Source organism: Neofelis nebulosa, chromosome 4 (assembly GCF_028018385.1).
Source record: "Neofelis nebulosa isolate mNeoNeb1 chromosome 4, mNeoNeb1.pri, whole genome shotgun sequence".
NCBI classification, from domain to species: Eukaryota; Metazoa; Chordata; class Mammalia; order Carnivora; family Felidae; genus Neofelis; species Neofelis nebulosa.
In genome coordinates this window covers 157,845,070-157,867,712 of record NC_080785.1, presented here as the reverse complement: position 1 = coordinate 157,867,712, position 22,643 = coordinate 157,845,070, and the positions used below count along the sequence as shown (strand labels likewise).

General features: G+C 46.6%; 1 protein-coding gene across 1 annotated transcript; it reads right to left on the bottom strand.

The window, feature by feature from the left end:
* Positions 1-385: 385 nt before the first annotated feature.
* CALR3 (calreticulin 3) lies at positions 386-22,557 on the bottom strand. Its single transcript, XM_058727583.1, has 9 exons — positions 22,345-22,557; positions 21,984-22,085; positions 18,825-19,028; positions 13,811-13,905; positions 10,386-10,574; positions 6,156-6,263; positions 5,930-6,061; positions 4,874-4,966; positions 386-606 (listed from the first exon to the last, which is right to left on the bottom strand). The coding sequence occupies exons 1-9, from the start codon at positions 22,433-22,435 to the stop codon at positions 463-465; spliced, it is 1,158 nt and encodes a 385-aa protein (XP_058583566.1). The 5' UTR covers positions 22,436-22,557; the 3' UTR covers positions 386-462.
* Between the last annotated feature and the right edge of the window lie 86 nt (positions 22,558-22,643).

Here is a 22,643-nt window from a genome sequence, read left to right as displayed (position 1 = left end):
GACAGAGAGGAAACAGGGAAGGGGCAGAGAGAGAGGGAGACACAGAATCCAAAGCAGGCTCCAGGCTCCAAGCTGTCAGCACAGAGCCCGATGTGGGGCTCAAACTCACACACTGCGAGATCATGACCTGAGCTGTAGTCGGCCGCCCAACTGACTAAGCCACTCGGGTGCCCCTACCAACTTTTATTTGTAAAACATTTTGGGGGCTAAGAGAAGAGCATCGTGATTTGGGCCAGACTGTCACTGGCCTGTAGCTTCTAGCACTCAGATTTGTGGAGAGAAATCTCTGTGCGCAGCGGGGAGGGGGCCCCGGGGAAAACCAGGCCGACCCCACTGAGAAGCATAGGAACATTTTCAAAGAAAATTGGACAGATTACCACATATGTTGATGTTTGCACTTTTAAATGTAGATTAAAGTAGAAGCAAGGTTTTACCCATCATCTTTATCTGGGGTGGGAATGACTAGAATTCGTCCCTCCTGTGAAATCTCTGGAAACCTTTGTCGTGCCCACCAAACTTGCCCATCAGCAGCTCCTCCTCATCTTCCTCACGGGCCTTCTTCACTTCCTCCTTGGCCTGTATGGCATCCATCTCCCTTTCTGGGCCCTTGGAGAAAGAAACAGACACATGAGACATTAGCCGCTGGGGGTTGTGTTTCCAGGGAGTGGACTGGGGATCCACCTTCAGCCTGCCCTTGCCTTCCATCACTAATGTCCTCATAGGAGACAGGGAGAGATTTGACACATACACAGAAGACCACGTGAAGACAGAGGCAGAAACAGAGCCACATGGCCACAAACCAAGGGACACTAGGGGCCACCGGAGGCTGCAAGAGGCGAAGGAAGGATGCTCCCGCAGAGCCCTTGGAGGGCTGCTCAGCCTGCTCAGCCCTGCTGAGGCCTTGATTTCAGTCCACTGATAGTGATTTTGGACTTCGGGCATCCAGACCTGTGAGATGATGAATCTGTGTTGTGTTAAGCCAGCCAATTTGTGGTAATCTGTTACAGTGGCCACAGGACACAAATACACCCACCCGCTTCCTTCTCTTCCCAGAGTACCTGGGCCCCTGTCCTTCAATCGGCTAAGCAGTGAACGGGTAGTGAAAGGAGTCCTCTGAGCCTAGGTGAAAAAAATCCAGGCTCATGTGATCAACACAAGGGTTAGCAGTGCAGACAACATCAAGAAGGTTCCCGTAGTCATTACTGAAAAAGAGTTTTAGTAAAGCTTTACGGGAGAAATCAGATTCAAGAAGAAATGGCTCCCTCACCATCAACAAAATGAAAAGGCAACCTGTTCAATGGGAGGAAATATTTGCAAATCATGTCTAATGAGAGGTTCATATCCAAATTATATAAAGAACTTATACAACTTAATAGCAAAAAAAAAAAAAATCTGATGGAAAAAACAGGCAGAGGATCTGAATAGACATTTTCTTTTTTTTTTTTTTTTTTTTTTTTTTTTTATTTATTTTTGGGACAGAGAGAGACAGAGCATGAACGGGGGAGGGGCAGAGAGAGAGGGAGACACAGAATCGGAAACAGGCTCCAGGCTCCGAGCCATCAGCCCAGAGCCTGACGCGGGGCTCGAACTCACGGACCGCGAGATCGTGACCTGGCTGAAGTCGGACGCTTAACCGACTGCGCCACCCAGGCGCCCCTGAATAGACATTTTCCAAAGAAGACATCCAGATGGCCCACAGACCAACAGGCCAACATAAAAAAATGCTCATTATCACTTATCAGGAAAATACAAATTAAAACCACAATGAGATATCACCTCACACCTGTTAGAATGGCTATTATATATATTAAAAAAAAAAAAAACACTAGATAAAAAGCGCTGGCCAACGATGTGGAGAAAAGGGATCCCTCATACACTATTGGTGGGAATGTAAATTGGGGCAATCACTACAGAAAACAGTATGATGGTTCCCCCCAAATTAAAAACAGTAATACCATATAATCCAGTAATTCCACTTCTGGGTATTTCTCTGAAGAAAACGAAAACACTGTCTCAAAAGGATATCTGCACCCCCATGTTTATTCCAGCATTATCTACAATAGCCAAGACTAAGAGCAACCCAACTGCCCACCAACCAATGAATGGATAAAGAAAATGTGACACACACACACACACACACACACACACACGCACACACACAGTGGAATATTACTTAGCCATAAAAGAGAATGAAATCTTGCCATCTGCAGCAACACAGATGGACCTTGAAGGCATTATGCTAAGTGAAATAAGTAAGATGAAGAAAGGCAAATACCATATGATCTCACCTATATGTGGAATAATAATAATAAAAAAAAAAAACCAAGCTCATAGATACAGAGAACAGGTTGGTGCTTATCAGACACGGTGGGGGGTGGGGAATGAAAGAGGGTGCACAAAATGAGTGAAGGGGGTCAAAAAGTACAAACTTCCAGTTATAAAATATAAATAAGTCATGGGGATGTCACGTGCAGCATAGACGATATAGTCAATAATACTGTAATAACTTTGTACGGTGACAGGTGGTAGCTAGACTTATGGTGAACATTTCTTAATGTACATAAATGTTGAATCACTATGTTGTACACCTGCAACCAATATAATATTGTACGCCAACTACACTTCAACTGGAGCAATAAATCAAAGGCAAGCGGTTCACAAAAAAGGATATCCAAAGGGCCACGAAAGCCATAAAACAGGGCCAACCTTCATTTGTTACCAGGGTAAGAAAACTAAAACTGGAAACACCCCTACACGCCTAGAGAAGCCCACAATCCCCGTGCTGGTTGAGGATGCGAGACAGCACAGCCCCCCTAGGAACAGCCTGGCAGGTTCTTCTGGGGTTAAACCCCTTTTGTAGGACCCACCTATTCCCAGCTATTTACGCCAGAGAACTGAAGGCCCGCATCCACACAGAAAAAACTGTTAAGTAAATATTCATAACAGCTTTGATCATATGTCAAAAATTGGAAACACCCAATTGTCTGTCAAACTACCAATGGGGTGCCTGGTGGGGGCTCAGTTGGTTACGCATCTGACTCTTGATCTCGGTTCCGGTCATAAACTCACAGTTCGTGAATTAGCGCCCCGCGTTGGGCTCTGCGCTGACAGTGTGGAGCCTGCTTGGGATTCTCTCTCGCCCCTTCTCTCTGCCCTTCCCCCACTTCCATTCTCTCTCAAAATAAATAAATAAACTTTGAAAAATTTAAAAAAATAAAACTGCTGGGGCGCCTGGGTGGCTCAGTCGGTTAAGCGCCCGACTTCGGCTCAGGTCATGATCTCGCAGTTTGTGGGTTTGAGCCCCACATCGGGCTCCGTGCTGACAGCTCAGAGCTTGGAGCCTGCTTCGGATTCTGTGTCTCCCTTTCTCTCTGCCCCTCCTCCGCTCATGCTCTGTCTCTCTCTGTCTCTCAAAAATAAATAAAGTTTACAAAAATAATAAAAATTAAAAAAAATAAAACTATCCAGCAATAAGAAGAAACCAATTACTGACTAATACCCCAAACATGGCTCAATCTCAGACACATTATGCTTGAGGAGCAGGCTCAAAAAGACCACATGCTAGGTTACTCCATTTACATGACACTTCGAAAAGTTGAGGCTGTACGGGCAGATACCAGGTCAGTGGAGACCTGAAGTGGGAGAGGGTTTGGCTCCAAAGGGCCCAAGGAGACCTTTGGGGATGATGATCCTGTTCTACATCTGGTTCTTTTTTTTTTTTTTTTTTAACTTTTTTAATGTTTATTTTTGAGAGAAAGAGCATGAGTAGGGGAGGGGCAGAGAGAGAGGGAGACACAGAATTTGAAGCAGACTCCAGGCTCTGAGCTGTCAGCACAGAACCTGATGCAGGGCTTGAACCCGCAAACCATTATATCATGACCTGAGCTGAAGTCGGACGCTTAACTGACTGAGCCACCCAGGCGCCCCCAGTTCATCCCATTTAAAAAAATTTTTTTAATGTTTATTTATTTTTTGAGAGAGAGAGAGAGACAGAGCGTGAGCGGGGGAGGGGCAGAGAGAGAGGGAGACACAGACTCGGAAACAGGCTCTAGGCTCTGAGCTGTCAGCACAGAGCCCGACGCGGGGCTCAAACTCACGGACCATGAGATCGTGACATGAGCCGAGGTCAAACGCTTAACCGACTGAGCCACCCAGGCCCCCCTACATCTGGATCTTTGTTGGTGGTTTCACAACTGTATGCGTTTATCAAAAGTCATAGGCTTCCACACCAAAAAAGGATAAATCTTACAGTGTGCATATTATGCTTCAGTAAATTTGACTTGTCAACAACTGACAATGATACCAAGCGTGGCCAAAGATGCGGCATAAACTGTAACTCTCAACCTCTGCAAAAGGAAACAGAAAAGAGGATGACACATTGAAAACTGTTGGGCCGTGTGGGACCTTGTGACCCAGGCTGTCCTGTCCTGGGCATGTGTCCACTGAAAGACACACACGGGAATGACGGGAACAGCTTTATTCGTGAGGCCACAAGCTGGAAGCAATCCAAAGCTGCATCAACAGAGAACGGATATATACCTTCTGGAATATTCACACAGTAAGAATGAGCTGCTGCTGTATTCGATAATATGAACCTCACAGCACTGCCTGAATGAGTAACTATTGGATGGCTCCACTTACATGAATTTCAAAAGGAGGTCAAATGTACGGCAATGGGATAGTGGTTCCTCCTTTTGGGGGCAGCTACCGGCAGGGAGGGGGTATGAGGAGGTTCCCAGAACCCTGGTAACATTCTGTACATTGATCTGGGTGGGATGTTTACTAATAGAAATCCATCAAGCCCTTTCCTATATGTTAGATTCAAGTACAGACATAAATGAATGATGAACAAAAAGTTCATTGTGTGTCATACCTTAGTTTCCCCCCAAGTGGCTTTGCCAAAATTCTCAGCATACTCTTCATCGTCTGTGATCAGGAAGTTATCGAAGATGGTTCCTGATCTCACCTGTGGATGAAAATAAGGCCATCCTTATTGATGTGACGAATACAACAACTTTGCACCAAGAAGCAATTGTATGTGGCTCAGGACCCTAAGGGTGATTGGATCTCAACAGTAGCACGTGCCTAAACCCATTTCTGAAGCATCCCTTCCCTCCGAGGCACTGGTTCTCAAACTTAGAAACTCCTGATGCCTGGTGTCCCCCCCCAGGGATGCTGACTTAACCAGTCTGGGGTGCTGCCTGGGCGTGGAGACTGAAGAGCACTCAAGGGACTCGAGCGCTTGTGATGTTCGCCCACCACTGCCCGAGAACTTGACTGTGCAAAGTCAGCCCGCAGCGTCAGCACCACCTGGGAGCTTGCTGGGGAGGCAGGATCTCAGGCTCCACCCTGGACTCTGCTAGCATCAGAATCTGCAGTCTTGTTCTAAAGCTGATGGGCCCCACAGGTCAACTCCAGGCTGAGGAGTGACAAATCCCCAGGGGGCAGCGAGGCAGACGGGAAATGCAAAAAAAAAAAAAAAAAAAAAAAAAGGAGGGCAGAAAGGATGTCTGTTTTGTTCATGGCTGAATTACGTCTTGAGTCCAGGTATGGGTACCAGGTACACAGTAGGAGCTCAAGGAATATCAGCTATGTGAATGCAGGAGTTTAGGCTGAAGCTCAGAGTTATCAAACTGCAGCAAATTTATTTATTTATTTATTTTTCTTTCTTTCCTTCTTTTTTTCTTTCTTTCTTTCTTTCAGCGGGGGAGGGGCAGAAGGGGGGGGGAGAGAGAGAGAGAGAGAGAGAGAGAGAGAGAGAGAGAGAGAGAGAATCCCAAATAGGCTCCATGCTCGGGGGCTGAGCCCGACACATGGCTCTATCCCACGACCCCGGGATCATGACCTGAGCTGAAATCAAGAGTTGGACACTCAACTTCCTGAGCCACCCAGGCGCCCCCGTGTGATAGCAAATTTAAAACCAAGTAACCTGCCAAAGCTCCAGTCCAATGGCACCAATGTTCTCAAATTCTGAGAGGTCGTACTCTGTCAAATAATGGGTGTTTTTCAGCTTCTGATGGAGCCAAACGTCTTTGTCTATACCCTCTGGTTTCAGGCCATCCTGCAACAACAGAACCTAAGTGCGGGTCCGGAGGGACGCAGGCGGAGGCGGGGGAGGGCCATCCTGGGGCATCGCAGGAAAAGATACCACCCACCTGGTACGGAGGCTTCTGCAGCATCGGCGCCTGCCAGTCCCCGTCCAGTTCGCTGTTCCAGTCGCTTGGCTTACTGGCACTGGCATCCAGAAAATGCTTCTCCCAGTCCTTACCATGTGTAAGGAAAAAAACAATCAAATCTCAGATGTGAGAAAAGAAATTCTTAGCTACCCGGAGGCAGCAGCAGGCCCATGGGCCCATTATGCGTGGGCCCATTGCAGGCTGTCAAATCATAATTTGCCCATCAATTTGGTGATCAAAGGGCCAAGTGCTCAGGGTTCTCAGTCCCACCGAGGATGTCAAGGCCCCATGCTGCCCGGATTTTCTCCCTAAGCCTTGGCATGATCACACCGCCCTTCCCAAACTGGTGAGGAACAACAGTCTGGAAAACTCAACATAGTGGCTAAAGTTAAAAAATGTTGGGACGGGGGCGCCTGGGTGGCTCAGTCAGTTGAGCGTCCGACTTCGGCTCAGGTCATGATCTCACTGTCCGTGAGTTCGAGCCCCGCGTTGGGCTCTGTGCTGACAGCTTAGAGCCTGGAGCCTGCTTCGGATTCTGTGTCTCCCTCTCTCTCTGGCCCTCCCCCGTTCATGCTCTGCCTCTCTCTGTCTCAAAAATAAATTAAAAAAAAAATTTTTTTTTGTAATTTAAAAAAAATGTTGGGACAGAAGTGATGTTGGGGGCGAGGGGCCACACAGTCACTGCTGGTTAGGTGGTCTGTCCTTCTACATCACAGTCTTGCGTGGAATGTTCCAGAGAGAGAGGCTGGACAACCAAGAAATGTTCCAGGATTTACCTGGGGATTGCTGGGTAGCAGGAGAAAAGCAGTTATGTTATTTAGACTTTACACATATATTATATAAAATATATACATATGTATATTAACAGTCACAGTATACACATATAAATATATGCATACACATACGTGCACATATGCATGCATATAATACATGCACACACATGTATAATCCGTGTGTATAATAGATGTGGACACACATATACATACACACATTAACACACATGCACACTTGTATACACATATACACATGTAGACATGCACTCATATATATACACATATATCTGAGTCTCTATGTCTGTACGTGGCTCAGGAGGTGTTGAACAAATATTTGTCAAATAAATAAATGGATGAGAATGGGGCGCCTGGGTAGCTCAGTGGGTTAAGCGTCCGACTTTGGCTCAGGTCACGATCTCACGGTTCGTGAGTTCGAGCCCTGCGACAGCTCAGAGCCTGGAGCCCATTCCGGATTCTGTGTCTCTCTTTCTCTCTGCCCCTCTCCTGCTCACTCTCTGTCTCTCTCTTTCAAAAATAAATAAACACTAAAAAAGACTTTATAAAAACATAAATGGATGAATAAAAGGTGCTATGGATTAATATTCAGATAAACATATAAAAACAGGGGCATCTGGGTGGCTTAGTTGGTTGAGCGTCTGACTCTTGATCTCAGCTCAGATCGTGATTTCATGGTTCGTGGGTTTGAGCCCCGAGTTGGGCTCTGTGCTGACATCACGGAGACCACTTGGGATCTTCTCTCTCCCTCTCTCTCTGCCCATCCCCTGCCTGTGCTCTGTCTCTCAAAATACATAAGTAAACTTTAAAAAAAACACATAAAAACTTAAAAGTTGTGTACAATGACGTTTTCTCTTTTGGAATAACTGAAAAATTGTAACATTTTGCACTTAGACTGGGGCACCTAGGTGGCTCAGTTGGTTAAGTGTCTGACTTTGGCTCAGGTCATGACCTCACAGTTCGTAGGTTCGAGCCCCGCATCAGGCTCACTACTATCAACACAGAGCCCACTTGGGATCCTCTGTCTCCCTCTCTCTCTGCCCCTCCCCTGCTCACACGCACTCTTTCTCAAAAGTAACAAACAAACGAAAAAAGACGGGCTTTTTCATGATATGCAATATTTCTTAATGACTGACACGTAGGATTTGGTGGCTCCCAGTCGGCTTTTTTGCTCCCACCTCAACTGGCAACAGATGAGCCACTCTTGTGCTGGGACCAGGAAATGGTTACAATGCAATCCGAGTAGCCAGCTCCTTATAATTGCAGGCTGTCAAATCATAATGCCATAATGAACTAATTTGCTTAGGAGTTCACACAGAACTGAACAAATGGACAAAACACAGCCAGTTTGGAGGCCAGCTCCTGAGTGTATGATTAGGCTCCACCAGGGACCCACCTCAAGTACGCTCAGCCCTAAGGCACACAACACTGCTAGCCCACATCGTTGTAGCTCAGAGGCAGCCAGGACTTTCATCCTAAGACCTGTGTCCTCTCCTGCATAGCCAGAGGGCTGCAAGGTCAGTTTCTTCGCCATTCTGTGACTTGTTTTTCTGTTTGCTTGTTTTTTAATTTTACTGTTTATTTATTTTTGAGAGAGAGAGAGAGAGAGAGAGAGAGAGAGAGACAGAGGACAAGTGGGGGAGGGACAGAGAGAGAGGGAGACACAGAATCTGAAGCAGGCTCCAGGCCCTGAGTTGTCAGCACAGAGCCCGACGCGGGGCTCGAACTCACAAACCATGAGATCATGACCTGAGCTGAGGTCGGACGCTTAACCGACTGAGCCACCCAAGGGCCCCTCTGTACCTTGTTTAAAGTAAGTGCTCTTTCCAGGTGAAAACTACTTTTTTGGTCTGTTTTTAAGGTAGTTCAGTAAGGGAGGGAGAAACTTTGCTCTTTTGCTTTAATGATTACATTGTCTATGACGACATACTTGATTATCAGACAGCAATGCCACTGAGCAGGTTTAAGTTGCCAGAAATTAATCGTAAACACAGACATTGATTGCCGTACAGCAAAGACAACCGTCTTAAGGCAAATGGTTCATGGGTTTGGAGTAGTGTTTAATGCTCAAAACAAAACATTGCGACAATAAATAAATGTAAACTAAACACAAAACAAAACAAAACAGAAGGTAGCTTGTAGTGGGCTGAGTGGTAGCTCCGGGTAAGGGTTTGTCCATGTCCAAAATCTTGGAATCTGGGAATGCAAGCTTATATTGAACAAAGGATCTTTGAAGAAGTAATTAAGGTAAGGATCTTGAGGCACATCTTTCTGGATTATCCAGGTGGGCCTTAAGTCCAATGACAAACGTCTTTATGAGAGATAGGAGAGACACAAGAAGAAGAGGCCGTGTGGGGGCGGGAGGTGGCGGGGCAGAGATTGAGGTCTACCAGCCAAGGAACTCCTGGAACCAACAGAAGCTGGAAGAAACAAGGAAGGATTGTCCTCAAGATCCTTCAGAGGGAGTGTTACCCTACTGATATCCTGGATTTCTGCCTTCTGCCCTCAAGACCCATGAGAGAATACATTTGTCCTTTTTTTTTTTAATGTTAATTTATTTTGGAGAGAGAGAGAGAGAGAGAGAGAGCGTGAGCGAGTAGGGGTGGGGCAGAGAGAGAGAAGGAGGCACAGAATCCGAAGCGGGCTCCAGGCTCTGAGCTATCAGCACAGAGCCCAATGTGGGGGCTCGAACTCAAGAACCATGAGATCATGACCTGAGCCAAAGTTGGACACTTAACCAACTGAGCCACCCAGGCGCCCCTCTGTCATGATCTTTAACGTTTTATTTATTTTTGAGAGCACAAGTGGGAGAGAGGCAGAGAGAGGGGGACAGAGGATCAGAAGCAGGCTCTGTGCTGACAGCAGCGAGCCCAATGTGGGGCTTGAAGTCACGAACCGCGAGATTGTGACCTGGACTGAGGTCGGATGTTCAACCCACTGAGCCACCCTGGCTCCCCCCGCCCCCCTACACTTCTGTCACTTTTAAGCCACCCACTTTGCGGTCCTTTGTTAAGCAACCCTAGGAAAACTCACGCAGACCCATTACGTTAACTGATTCTTGGTTGTCAGTCACAAGTGCGATGCTCAAAAAATACTTCATGTTCAAATTCGGAATAGCAAAATAAGAAAAAAAATCACTTTTATAAAGATTGCTGATGCAATATCCTTAAAAAAAAAAACCACATGGGTTAAAAAAAAAAAAAACTTGCTCACTTTCATCACAAATGTTGTAAGACCCTTTCACGATCCCTGGAAGCGTGAAGCTATGTGACCGGTTTCAGCGGCAAATGCTCCAGGGAGGGCACTTTGGTTGTGACCATGTGGGCATCATGATTACCAGCCATGCAGCAATCACACAGGACCTGTGTGCTTACAAACTCCACTGGCACACTCTGTGGAGATGTTCGTGGAAAATGCACACCTGGGATTTGTCATCTTTCGCCTGGTCCCAATCCTTGGACTCTGCGGAGGACTTCTCCATCTTCTTAAGTGACGTTAAGTTCCAGTCATACTCGATGTCGCCGGATTCAATTGATTGACCGTCAATTTTCACTTCGTAAGTGAGGTCTGGTCTTAAAACCAGAGCATAGAGGTGTGTAAATCCATCAACCTGCACGTTTTAAGGGGAGAAAGGATAACGATGAGACCTTTGACATTTCAGGGCAGGTCTACGTATGTGATTTAAGTCGCTGTTGGTCAAAGCTTTGCTGTAAACAGCAAGAAGAGTGTTTCTAGGGACAGGGGTTGACTTGACTACAAAACGTGGCCCACAGAAGAAATCGCTCCCTTGTAGAAAACTTCCGCGCTACCAGCTGACTTCTCTTGAGTGGCTAGTTCCCTTATGTGTAGACAATGCTTCCCACCTAGAATCCCACAGGTGGTTATGACAGGGTCTTGGTGTAACCCAAACACCACTGCTCTGTTCGGTTTATGAAAAGTTATGCGGAAAACGATTTCCTGTTCTGTATTCTGAAAGATACCAAATGAAGCCCAGTCTATTTTTTCAACACAGCGGGGACCTTTCTAATGCTCTGAGCTGTCTAGCAAGGGCAGGCCTAGTGTCTCTCTTGGTCACAGTTAAAAGCCCCAGACCAGACACAAGGGAACCACTGGGCAAGCATTCAATAAATGACAGATGGGAGGTGGATGGGCAGGTGTCTGGGGAGGTCGGGGCTGCCCAAGATGTGCCTGCCTGTCAGCAGTGGGGCTGCCTGGTCATTGTCACGGGGCATGCCCTAGAAATGTCTGTCGCCGGGTCAGCCTGACCTGCTGTATCAGCACCTGAACAGACCCTCCAGTCTCCTGCACAGACCTTCCAAAGATGCTGGTGCTGCTCAGGGCTCAGGTTTGGGAACCACTGTCTCAGCATCTTAAAGGCTCCATCAGGAGGATTCCCCCCCTGCTAAGAGCCAAAAGTAATAGCTTCTTCAGTACCCCTCTGCTCTGCTCTGAGGGGCATAGGCTGCTGTCCACACCACGGCCGATGGCTCTGTCTGCTCCGTGTTCCTCTCAACCTCTGTAGCTCGCTGTGACAGCTGAGTACAGGCTTCTCCCAATGCTCCCTCCCTGATCTCTGTCCGTCTTTGTCTCCACTCACCTTTCCTAATTTAGACTTTGGGTTCATTGGCCATCCCGAGGGATAACATCCACTCCCACACATATGCAATGGATCCAAACCAGGATCTTTAATCCTAACCATTGGCCTGAGCTACAGAGCAGAGTTTCCAACAACTTTCTGGACACCTCTACCTGGATGTCTGCCAGGAGTCCACAACCAATGGTTCCAAACACATCTCTCGAGTGTGGCCTGGCCCCCCACTGGTCTTTGTTTCCCCTGATTAACAGCAATGCTGCTGAGATTCATCGACCACATACCCAGTAGCCGAATTCCAAACATCACAAAGTCCTCTGGGTCCCACCCCTGTCAAAAACGGTCCCATGTTCTGTATCCCATTGAAGCCTTGGCCTCACAGTCTCACCCTTCTCCCTGCCTATCGATCACCCTGTCCCTCCAGCCCCCGCCCCCCAGAACATCTGAGGTATTTCTCTAACAGGCAGATCTGCCCCTCTCCTTGAAAACCCCTGAGGGCTGACCACTGCCTGCAGGGGAGATTCTCAGCCTTTCTTTCACAGCATCACAGAATGAATCCAACCCCACTGGACGTAGCTTCTCCTCACTGGGAACACCAACAACCTGCTGTGAGTCAGTGCTCCTTCAACAGAAGCATCTTTTCTTTTTCTAGCAGGTGCAGAAATAGCACATGTCTGAGGGCATCATCAATCTGCGGGTGCCACTCGGGGTCCCATAGGCTTGCTGTCCTGAGCTTGTCATGCTCTGACCTCCCCAGCACAGTCCAGGCCAGACTTCATGGCCTCTGTAGTGTCATCCCCAGGCTCTCCCCCACATCCAATGTGCAACTGAACAATTCCTCAGGAATCAGTTGTAAAACCTGTGCACTCAGTTGGCCTTCGAGCTCTCCCTCACCCCCACAGGAGTGATGTCAGGCCTCTCCATTTAAAGAGGACCTGATGATCCTTTGCAGCCACCAGGTCGGCGGGTGGGACCCCAAGAGAGCAACGAGGCTGCCAACGGGAGACTCACTGGGGCTTTGTGAAGAGACCGAACACACCCCTGCTTGGGTCAGGACTGAATAAGTGGCGATTATGGACACTTCCCCTCTGTGCAGTCACTGTGCTCTCCATATGCACCCCGGCCTCCTGCCCAGATTTGCCCAGACTTGTGGAGGCCCCCCATGTTGAAGCTCTGGGCACTGGGGATGCCCCAGGAGTCAGGTCCCTGCTTCCTGGTGGCTACATTCAAACAGAGAGGTTGCTTCGGGGAGTGTACTTCCCTTCCGCGGGCCCGGAGCCAGGGACGTGATGCAAACTGCCTCTTTGGAGAAGCCCTGGGCTGGGCCGTGGAGTTATGAAGGCATCAGTGTTGTTTTCACAGGATCCGTGGTAAAAAGTAAGAAAGTATGCTTCCATTTTAGAAACATTCCCATTTGTAAATGTTTTGGTATGTTGAAGATTCATTTCTTCAGGATGTTTTTGCGTCCCAGCCTGAATATTTTATTCCATAGTGAGGACGGACACTGCTGAAATGTGACTATTCTATTGTAACCCTTATAAGGCAGATTATAATACGATGTCACAGCTCACAGTGAAAAGTGAGTATGCCCTCCTGATGGGTACAAACGTCAGAAAACAAGCCAAAGGGGTAGGCAAGTATCTCTAATAACACTGCTAAACTGGAAACCTGGGGCATGGGGGGTGTGTTTGCTAAGATCCATACCTGGCTCAGTTAAATATTTAAAATTTTTTTTTCAACATTTATTTATTTTTGAGACAGAGAGAGACAGAGCATGAACAGGGGAGGGGCAGAGAGAGAAGGAGACACAGAATCTGAAACAGGCTCCAGGCTCTGAGCAGTCAGCACAGAGCCTGACGCGGGGCTCGAACTCACGGGCAGTGAGATCATGACCTGAGCCGAAGTCGGACACTTAACCGACTGAGCCACCCAGGCGCCCCATAAATATTTTAAGAGCAAAAGGATTTTCTCTAAATTTATGCTGTCATTAAGAGTTAACACAGGTGGCTGGGTGGCTCAGTCAGTTAATCATCCGACTCTTGATTTCAGCTCAGGGTATGATCTCACAGTTCGTGAGTTCAAGCTCCGAGTTGGGCTCTGCTGACAGTGTGGATCCTGCTTTGGATTCTCTCTCTTTCCCTCCCTCTCTGCCCCTTCCCTTCTCTCTCTCTCTCTCTCTCACTCTCTCTCAAAATAAATAAACATTAAAAAAAAAGAGTTAACACAATCACAGATTTGAATACAGAAGCACTTACCTTACACCTGATCGATTTCTTGTTTGAGTGATACTGATTCTTGAAGTGTAAAATAACATGAACTTTCTTGAAATCAAATCCACAAATATCAGGCCCTACAAAAAAAAAAAATATTAGCTGCTCTCAATTTCTTTCTATGATGCACCACCCCAGGAGACCCCCAATCATTGTGAGATAATATACGAGGCACCAGAAGTCTATAGGTGCAGGAACAATCGGACGTTGTCATAGAGATACTGAAATGGACAGTGGCACCCTTCTTGGTTCAGGTGACTTCTCAGTTCACTGCAACTACTTTGCAGTCAAGTGTAAGGCAGCATGTGAGTAAGAAAAAGATTCAACAGTCTGGGAAGCATCCTTGGCACGCTGCCTGAGACTTGGGTCCTTGGTCTGAAGCTCTAAGAGGTGGCCTGTGCCAGGTGAGGGACTAGCTGGCTCTGATCTCAGCTTTCACCGTGCTAAGACATATTTGCAGCGACGCAGCTACCCACGCCCCCGTGTCCTGCTCTCTAAAATGGGGATGTTAATCTTGAGTTCCAAGGCTACTTTGCCAATGAAATGGGCTCAGGTATGTAAAGCATTTAATATGGCAATGCTCAATATTTGTTATTATCATTATGCAGGCACATATTCAGACTAAGACTTTCTGAATGTACTAAACAAGGTTTGCAGGAGGTATCTGGAAAATTTGTCCAACCTTCTGAGGATGTTCGGAATTACCCTGCTGCTGCTTTACTGAGCTTAAGCCTCCGGAATGTACTAGACCCTCTGGGTGTCTTTCTGTCTCGAATCAAATTCCACCACATCCATTGACCCGGGGCTGCACCCGCCCCTGGGGATTCTGTGAGGCAAACCCTATGTAAACACAAGCAGATGACGGCAATTTTTTTTTTTTTTTTTCTACAACTTGCAGTGATGAATCTCCAGAATAAGAGAGATCCAGGCTGCACATAATTAAAGGATATCATCAATTTGCCAGAGTGGATATGACATTGAACTTAGAAGTAGCATCCTGAGGGACCCACAAAGAACAGTATGTCTACCTCCCAGCTGAGTTCTCAGAGGACAATGTTTATGTAATTTCCTTTTTTTTTTTTAAATCACTGGAAAACATTCCAGTTCAATTTTTAAAACAAAAGCTACGGTATGTGAACTATCTGTATGAAAGTCTACCACCTCAGGATTAAAATATGAAATTTTCCCTTCAAAGTTGGTCAGAATTTTCTGATTTCTAAGCACCTACATGCTTTAAATATTAAATTAGGCTTCAGAACATGCCCGGGCATGCCTGGGAAATCTGGACATTTTCCATTAAGAGCGATCATAAAATATTTATGCATGCAATGGATTTTTATGAAGAAATGGGAGTAGACAGATAGGCTCTAAAGCCAGGCTGACCTGATTTGGGGCAAGTAAGTTTAATCTTCGTGAGCCTCAGTTTCTTTATTTGCAAAATGGAAGCTGTGTTACCTGTTTCCTAGGGTTTTAAACATAATTTAAGACTGCATTTGTATCGCTGGCATCCTGTTTTAAGAAAATAAAAATAACCTAAACGAAGACATTTTAATTTCCTTTTTAATCAAAATAAAGATGTTTGTTCTTTGTTCCAGATTTTAAATGCAACAGTAAATTGGAGTCATGGTGGAGAAGACAGCAGGGGTCAGGGACTATGCAATTGGTGGAAAGTTTGCATATATGTAATGTGGTGGCCTTAGAGAAGTCACCTTGCCCTCCAAGACAGGGCAGGATTATATCCAGATTCAATAAATAATATAATATCTATTCTCTCTACTTCTATAACACTGTGACCAGCTGTACATACAAACATGAGAACAGTGTAACAGGTGTCTGAAGGCTGATGCTGATCACAATAAATTCAAAGATAAGCACTGGAAAACCAGGACAGAGAAAACTTCTGCAATACATCCATGTCACGAGAGAAAAGAACTTTAAAAAAGGATTCCTTAAACTTGAATTACAGACAGATATTTTGAAATTACATTTCCAATATTTTTGGGGGGTGCCTGGGTGGCTCAGTCAACCGCTTAAGCGTCCAACTTTGGCTCAGGTCATGATCTCACGGTTCGTGGGTTTGAGCCCCGCGTTGGGCTCTGTGCTGACAGCTCAGAGCCTGGAGCCTGCTTCGGATTCTGTGTCTCCCTCTCTCTCTGCCCCTCCCCCACTTGCGTTCTGTCTCTCTCTCTCTCTCTCTCTCTCTCATAAATAAACATTAAAAAAAAATTTTTTTTAAGATTTTTTTCACTTATTTTTTAACTGTGGTAAAATATACATAAGATTTACTGTCTGGGTCATTTTTAAGTGTACCTTCAGGGGTATTAAATACATTTGCTGGGGCGCCTGGGTGGCGCAGTCGGTTAAGCGTCCGACTTCAGCCAGGTCACGATCTCGCGGTCCGTGAGTTCGAGCCCCGCGTCAGGCTCTGGGCTGATGGCTCGGAGCCTGGAGCCTGTTTCCGATTCTGTGTCTCCCTCTCTCTCTGCCCCTCCCCCGTTCATGCTCTGTCTCTCTCTGTCCCAAAAATAAATAATAAAAAACATTAAAAAAAAAAAAAAATACATTTGCTGTGTTGAGCAACCATCCCCACTGCCCATCCCCATGACTCTTCATCTTACAAAACTGGAGCTCTATATTTATTAAACACTAACTCCCCATTCTCCCGTCTCAGCCCCTGGCAACCACCATTCTATCTTCTGGCTCTATAATTTTGACTACTCCAAGGACCTAAAATAAAATAAGTGGAATTGGATAGTATTTGTCTTTTTGTGACTGGCTTATTTCACTTAGAATAATGTCCTCAAGGTTCTTCCATGTTGTAGCCTGTATCAAAATTTCCCTCCTTTATAAAGCTGAATGATAGTCCATTACATGGATACCACATTTGTGTATCCATTCATTTGCAGATGGACACGTGAGCCCTCTAGTCTTGTTCTTCTCTTTTGAGATTGTTTTGGCTATTCAGGGTCCCTTGAGATTCCACATGAATGTTAGAATGGGTTTTTCCATTTCTGCCAAAAAAAAAAAGTCATTGGAATTTTAGTGGGAATTGGATTGAATCTGTATATTGTTTTTAGAATCTGTAGAATGCTTTGGCTAGTGTTAACATTTTTTTTTTTAACGTTTATTTATTTTTGAGACAGAGAGAGACAGAGCATGAACGGGGGAGGGTCAGAGAGAGGGAGACACAGAATCCGAAACAGGCTCCAGGCTCTGAGCCGTGAGCACAGAGCCCGACGCGGGGCTCGAACTCACGGACCGCGAGATCGTGACCTGAGCCGAAGTCGGCCGCCCAACCGACTGAGCCACCCAGGCGCCCCTTGACCTTTTTATTAATATATAATGTCCTGTGTCTCTTGTAACCTTTTATTCAAAGTCTATTTTGCCTGATATTAGTATGGCCACCTCTGCTCTCTTTTGGGTGCTATTTGCCTGGAATACCTTTTCCCACCCTTTCACTTTAAACCTCTTTGAAAAAAACTTTTTTCATTTTTTTTTTTTTTTTGAGAGAAAGAGCATGAGTGGGGGAGGATCAGAGAGAGGGGGAGACACAGAATCTGAAGCAGGCTCTGGGCTCTGAGCTTTCAGCACAGAGCCCGATGCGGGGCTTGAACTCACAAACCATAAGATCATGACCTGAGCTGAAGTTGGATGCTTAACCGACTGAGCCACCCAGGCGCCCCTTCTTTCGTTTTGAGTTTTTGTAGGGAAATGTTTAAATTCCTTTTTAACTTCCTTTTGTGTATATTCTATAGCTATTTCCTTTGTGGAGGAACCATGGGGGTTACATTTAACACCTTGAAGTTATAGTGCTCTAATTAGAATTTACACCAGTTTAACTTCAATAACACACACAACTCTGCTGTTCATTTGTTTGCACTTCTGTGATCAGAAGCAGCGATCAGAGTTCAGATCCCTGATACTGGGAGGACAGGGTCCTTTTTGCCCACCCCGGCTGTGGCAAGCTGTGTATAGGCTGCTCCAGGAGCACATGCACAGCTGTCTGCCGTGTGGCTTGAAATGGGGGATGGGTAGGTCTCCTGTGCTAAGAGCTGAAATTGCCCCAAATTAACCTTCCCATTCTTCCCCTGGAAGAAGCAATCCTTCCACAGACTTCAGAGTTCCAAAATAGTTGCATCATATTCTGTTGATTTTTGTCCAGGTGGGGAGATGGATTCCTGGTGCGTCCTATTCCATTTTCCCAGAATCCTCTTTATCCTGAAAACTTTTTGAACCCACACGCTTCAGTTATGTCCAGTTCCTGTGGCCCAATGTGCTCCCATGCCAATTCTAGCACAAATTTTAATCAATTACTCCTGGATCAGGAGATATTTAATGTGTTCCAGGGGTCAGCAAGGGCTAGGCAGGAAATGTTTTTGGCTTTCCTACCATTTTCATGTGTCAAAAATATTAGCCTTCTTTTAATTTTTTTAATCATTAAAAACATTAAAACCCATTCTCAGCTCATGGGGCGTAACAAACACAGTCCGTCGGCTGACGTGGCCCGTGGCCAAAGTCTGCTGACTCCTGATGTATTTCAAATACTTGGGACTACATTACTATTGCATAAATAACTCTCTCAAAAGTACAATAGAGGGGTGCCTGGGTGGCTCAGTCGGTTAAGCGTCCGACTTCGGCTCAGGTCATGATCTCACGGTTCGTGGGTTCGAGCCCCGGGTCGGGCTCTGTGCTGACAGCTCGGAGCCTGGAGCCTGCTTCAGATTCTGTGTCTCCCTCTCTCTGCCCCTTCCCTGCTCATGCTCTGTCTCTCTCTGTCTCAAAATAAATAAAACATTAAAAAATTAAAAAAAAAAAAAGTACAATAGAATGGTACAGTTGCCTTTTTATAATGTTAATTAGGTTTCACGGTACTAAAAACCTTCGGTTGGATATACACAACACTACTACTGAGGCCCAGTCTTGCTCTGAGGAATTCTATCAAGTGGAAGGAAGGGTTCAAAGTCATCAGAAATGGTTGTTTTGTGCTATCTGAACTCACCAAACATAATATAGTACTGAGATTTTCCATTCAGGTTCTTCTGATCCACATCTGCAGGGAAGATCTTAACGTAGCCCCCTCCACAGTCCATCTTTTGCTCGTGTTTCACTGTGTACTGAATGACCAGCGTCTTCCCTTTGTTGCTAAACGGTTTGAAACGTGCCGAGATGGCATAGAATCGGCCATTTTGCGTGGTTTGCAGACCTTTAAACAAAAAGGACTCGTGAAGGATGAGGAATGACACGTGCGCTCGGTGCTGCAGGGAATTAAATGGTCACCCTTCCCCCTGCCCCCAGGAATAACCACTCACATCAGCCCAGGGCCTCACACACACCTTCACAATAATATGGGATGGCCATACCACTAAGTCTCTCTGCTGCCAGAAACCTTCTATTTCCACACCCCGTTGTTTCTCTGTGCTCAGTGTACCACTGTTGTGTCTTAAATTGAAACACTTAAGCTTTAGATGACAAATGTGCAGTCTAAGAGGATAAGGAGTTAATTTTGCTTCCATTCATCCTCCAAGGGGTGGGAACACACAATAAAGCTTGTGCGGCAACTTCGTTAAAAACCAGAGCATCCTACGTCTTTTCTTTCATTCCTGTCTTAAAAGAGCTGCTTCGGGGGCGCCTGGGTGGCTCAGTCAATTAAGCGTCCCACTTCGGCTCAGGTCATGATCTCACGGTCCGTGAGTTCGAGCCCCGCATCGGGCTCTGTGCTGACAGCTCAGAGCCTGGGGCCTGTTTCAGATTCTGTGTCTCCCTCTCTCTCTGACCCTCCCCCGTTCATGCTCTGTCTCTCTCTGTCTCAAAAATAAATACACGTTAAAAAAAAAATTGAAGGGGCGCCTGGGTGGCTCAGTCGGTTGAGCGTCCGACTTCGGCTCAGGTCATGATCTCACGGTCCGTGAGTTCGAGCCCCGTGTCGGGCTCTGGGCTGATGGCTCAGAGCCTGGAGCCTGCTTCCGATTCTGTGTCTCCCTCTCTCTCTGACCCTCCCTGTTCATGCTGTGTCTCTCTCTGTCTCAAAAATAAATGTTCAAAAACAAAAAATTTAAAAAAAATTAAAAAAAAAAAAAAAAAAAAAAGAGTTGCTTAGGACACACGACCGTGGATGGAGAACAGAGTGCTGACCTGTAAAAAAGTTCTTCCCTGCCCTGGATGAGCTGGCCCACAGTTGCCATCTTTTTTTTTTTTTTTTTTTTATAGAGATACCACCCTTTTGTCACATGAATCACCTCGTATTTTAGAAGTTTAGGTGTTCAAGACGAACCCTCCCCACCTTTTCAGTAGCCACTAGGCTCTGTACCAAATCCTTATCTTACACTATTGAAAACAGACCCAGTCTTATTACCATCCAGTCTTCCCTGCTCCACATTCCTGCCCCCAAACCTGCCTATGCGGAGATCCATCATAAATGCACTTGACATTTTCTGTCGATACGTCCAAGCCTGAACTCACGACTGACCACCCACACCACACTCGTCTCTTTCTTTCTCCTCCATTCTCTCCCCACCCCCACCCTTCCCTTTCTCAAAGAATTCAAAGGATCTCCCCTCCTTTACCCCTTTACCACCCAGGCAATTCCTAAGGCCAAGATTCACCACCTCTCCGTCTCTCCACCCTCCTCGGCCACCCCCATCGTCTCTCACCTCTTCCCATTTCTGTCTGACTGAATTCTCTTCATCTTTCCATCTATGGCTTCTGTGTGATGGTCCTTGGAGATCACAATGAAAGGGGCCAAACTAATGGGTATCCCCAGTGCCTTGCCCATGTGCTCTCACTAGATGCGTGCTGGAGTGAACGAAACACAGCATCTCAGGATGCCAGATTGGAGGAGGAAAAAATGTGGTGCGGAAAAACCCAAATGGAAACCCCTATCCTTGGACAAGCTTGATGAAACAATCTGTTAATTTCACTCCATTTTTGTCCTATGGGCTGAATCGTGACCAACTCTTTCGGTCCACGTGTAACTTAAAACACAATGCATATGCAATAGAAAACCAGAAGCTGGGGCGCCTGGGTGGCTCAGTTGGTTAAGCGTCTGACTTCGGCTCAGGTCATGACCTCGCTGGGTTTGTGAGTTCGAGCCCCGCATCAGGCTCCGTGCTGACAGCTCAGAGCCTGGAGCCTCCTTCAGATTCTGTGTCTCCTCCTCTCTCTGCCCCTCCCATGCTCATGCTCTGTCTCTCAATAATAAATAAAAGTTAAAAAATTAAAAAAATAAAAAAAAAGAAAGAAAAGAAAACCAGAAGCTGCCGACAACACCGGAGGAGCGGAGTCAAGGTAGAGGTGGAGTGGAAGGCTGGTGAAAAGAGGAAAACTTTTCATCCGAACCAGAGGTTGGACAATCTTTTCTGCCAAGCCAGAGATCAAGTATTTTACACTTCGCGGGTCATACAGTCTGTGTGCCAACTTACTGCCTTTACAGCATGCAAAAGGCCGAAGAACCTAAGTCAATGAATGATCATGGCTGTGTTCCATTAAAACTTTACTTATGGATATTGACATTTCATATGTTTCACTAAATTTTATGTAATTTTTATACATTATAAAATACCATTCCCCTTTTGATTTTTCCCCCAACAATTAAAATATGTAAAAGCCATTCTTATCTCACCAGCCGTGCAAAAAACAAGTGTGTAGTTTGTCCACGTTTGAACATCAGAAATGAGAAGAAGACAGAAGTTACCCTTGGCACTAGGAGGCTACTGACTTGGGGGATGGGCAGTGTAAGGGGGCAGGGGCTCTGAAAACCTTCCCTATCTGATCCAGAGTGTACAAATGTAAACACTCATCTTTCTATACCCGTACGATCTGTACACCTGACAGCATGTAACTTTTAGGTCGATTTTTTTCTCCTTCTTAAAGTGGAAATAAACATGAGAAGTATCCCCTAATCATTTTCCTTTTGCAGGTCAAAGACCTGGAGTCTCCAAACTCCTGCCACTAGTGGGTATACAATGGAGCGACCTTGGGCAAGTAAAGAAAGGAAAGAGAAAAAGTAATGCCAGGCCCTATCCAAGCCTTAGCTTCCCCACCCGTGAAACGGCTGTAAGAGGTGTTATGGGTGTGCCACACCTACCTCGGAAGGTTGCTATGGAGGTGAGGCGTGTGTGTTTGACATTTAGCTCCATTTTCTCACCATTCCTACACTAACCTTTGTCCTTCTCCTTATGACCATAAAATTTCCCCGACGAGAGTCTAAAATGCCCAAATTGAGAGTCATTGGTGGACTGCACCCAGCGGTTCCTCCAGCGCTCTGTGGGGGGAAACAACACCGGTTAGAGCTGAGACTGTTCATTTGAATCATGGAGGTGTGTGTGTGTGTGTGTGTGTGTGTGCGCGCGCGCGCGCGCGGGGGGGGGGGGTGCGGGGGGCTCGAGGTTTCAAAGCTTCGCCACCACCGACCCCGCGGCGATGGGCTGGTGCCAATGGCGACTCTGGCTATCCGCTGGGCAGCCAAGGATGGAGGAGCTTTCGCCCCTACTTTCCCACCACCACGGACATCGCCTTTTCACCTCCGTCTAGAAATTCGTCTTGGAAGTAGACGGTGGCCAGCGCCACCCGCAGCACGCAAACCACCCACAGCGGAACGGGAGCCACAGCCATAGAGTGCGCGCTGCTCTTCTTGTAACGCCCCTTTGCTCCCAGCGGTCTCGGCGAAGTGCCAGACCGTCCCAAGACTACAACTCCCGTCACGCCTCGCGATTGTGACCTGAGGCACCATTGGCCCCTACCGCGCAGTGCACGCCGGGCCCGCCCAGGCACTACCACCCTCCCGACGCGCCGCGATTATGACGTGAGGCCCCATTGGTCC